Here is a 1,619-nt window from a genome sequence, read left to right on the forward strand (position 1 = left end):
GCTGCAGCCTGCCCTGCCAGTGTGCCCCCAGCAGCTCCTACTGCAACGCTCGCAATGGCCAGTGCCTCTGTCTGCATGGGTACACGGGACCGACCTGTCGGGAAGGTAACGTGTGGGTGCCCTGCCACAGTGAGCACCACTGAACGTGGGGGGACCCGACTGCAGAAACTGCTGCAGAGGAGGAGGGATGTGGTGGGACCTGTGCTTGGGCTGCAGTTCATGGCCTGGTGGGTTGGTTTTGGTAGTAGTGTTTAGCTCAACTAAAACCAGCTGCACAGTGTAGCACCTACCTCTTCCCAACGCCCTGCCCAAACCACTACTGATCCCGCTGGCTTGGAGCGAGTCCCCTGTGGGTGCTGGGATGCTGGATGCACAGTATGCCTTGCTTTGCAGGTGGTACCCCCCGTCTGCCATCAGCCGAGCACCCCTCCTCAGTCCCAGGTCAGTAACCAGCCAACAAGTGGCCTCTTGACATCGGGTGCAGGCGGCAACCTAAACCCACTGCTCCAAGATGCAGCAGCAGAGCACCAGAGCAGTGGTGCTGGGGGTCAGCCTGGAGCATCTCCCCTCTGAGACACAGGCACAACCAACAGTGACTGACCCATCCCGGTTTCCCTTACAGCAGTGGAGCCCACCGGCTCAGCTCCATCCCAGGGTGGGCTCTGGCCAGAGGAGCACTAGGTCCTGCAGCCACCTCCCGCACTGTGACCAAGCGGCCACCTGAAGAAGCCAATGACCTATTGAATGAACTTGTTTACAAGCCACGTCCTGACAGCCCAAGCTGCTGCTTTTGGAGTTGTCTGAGCCAGGTTGGAGAACCGAATGTCACCAGTCCCACCACGATGGCACGGGCTGGGCTCCCAGGCATGCACACCGACACTGGCCAGACACAAGCAGGAACAGTTCAGAAGCCATTGCTTCTCATAAGCAGACTTTGATAGCTCCTGGCAAACTGCTGCCCTTCTCTTTTGGGTGGTATTTATGCAATAATACTCATGGTGTTGTCGGGACTGATGGCTGAAGGTGCCCGGCGCTCCTGGGATCATGCCTCCTGTAGAAGTACCACCTTACCTGGATTGATTTTCAAGTTTGAATTTGCAATAGTCTCTTACTGCAAATTATTATAGGTGTTGGGCTCTAGCACTTACCCACACCTCTGCAGAGCTGGTGCCCGCAGCATGATCCGCTCCACCAGTCCAGTGGCAGGCAGTGCCCTCCTCACCACGTTGTGCACCATCCTCATCCTCACCCCGTTGCAGCCTGCTCTTGCCAAGCTTCCAGGAGGTCAGGAGCCTGTTTTTCATACCAGGAGTATCAGCCCACATCGTTTGCTCCGACGAAAGGGAAGCCTAGATTAAGTGTGATAATCCAAAATATCCACAAAGCTCTTGCCTGGTCCAGTAAATGCAAGACCCTATTTAAATGCTCTCACCCCAACCCAGGACATGCATTATTTTGGCATTCCAGCTGGATCCCAGCACTGGGAAGGGGATGGAGATGGGAGCAGCTGGATCCTGGCTCAGTGGGGAGGATGGAGCCATGGCAAAGCCTCGACTGCCACCTGCAGCAACCAGGCACACAAGAGCCCAGCACGGCCCGAACCGCTTCACCTATTTGCA

At 56.6% G+C, this 1,619-nt stretch overlaps 1 protein-coding gene across 1 annotated transcript in view; it reads left to right on the forward strand.

The window, feature by feature from the left end:
- The window catches only part of LOC104413517 (multiple epidermal growth factor-like domains protein 6), a gene marked incomplete at both ends in the record, with an annotated part of 5,192 nt that extends 5,087 nt beyond the window's left edge, over window positions 1–105 (forward strand). The window contains one exon of the mRNA XM_010024521.1: window positions 8–105. Within this exon, the coding sequence (XP_010022823.1) occupies window positions 8–105 (98 nt within the window). The remainder of the gene's footprint in view (window positions 1–7) is intronic.
- Window positions 106–1,619: the final 1,514 nt, after the last annotated feature.

The sequence above is a fragment of the Nestor notabilis genome, unplaced genomic scaffold (assembly GCF_000696875.1).
Source record: "Nestor notabilis isolate BGI_N333 unplaced genomic scaffold, ASM69687v1 scaffold20711, whole genome shotgun sequence".
NCBI classification, from domain to species: Eukaryota; Metazoa; Chordata; class Aves; order Psittaciformes; family Psittacidae; genus Nestor; species Nestor notabilis.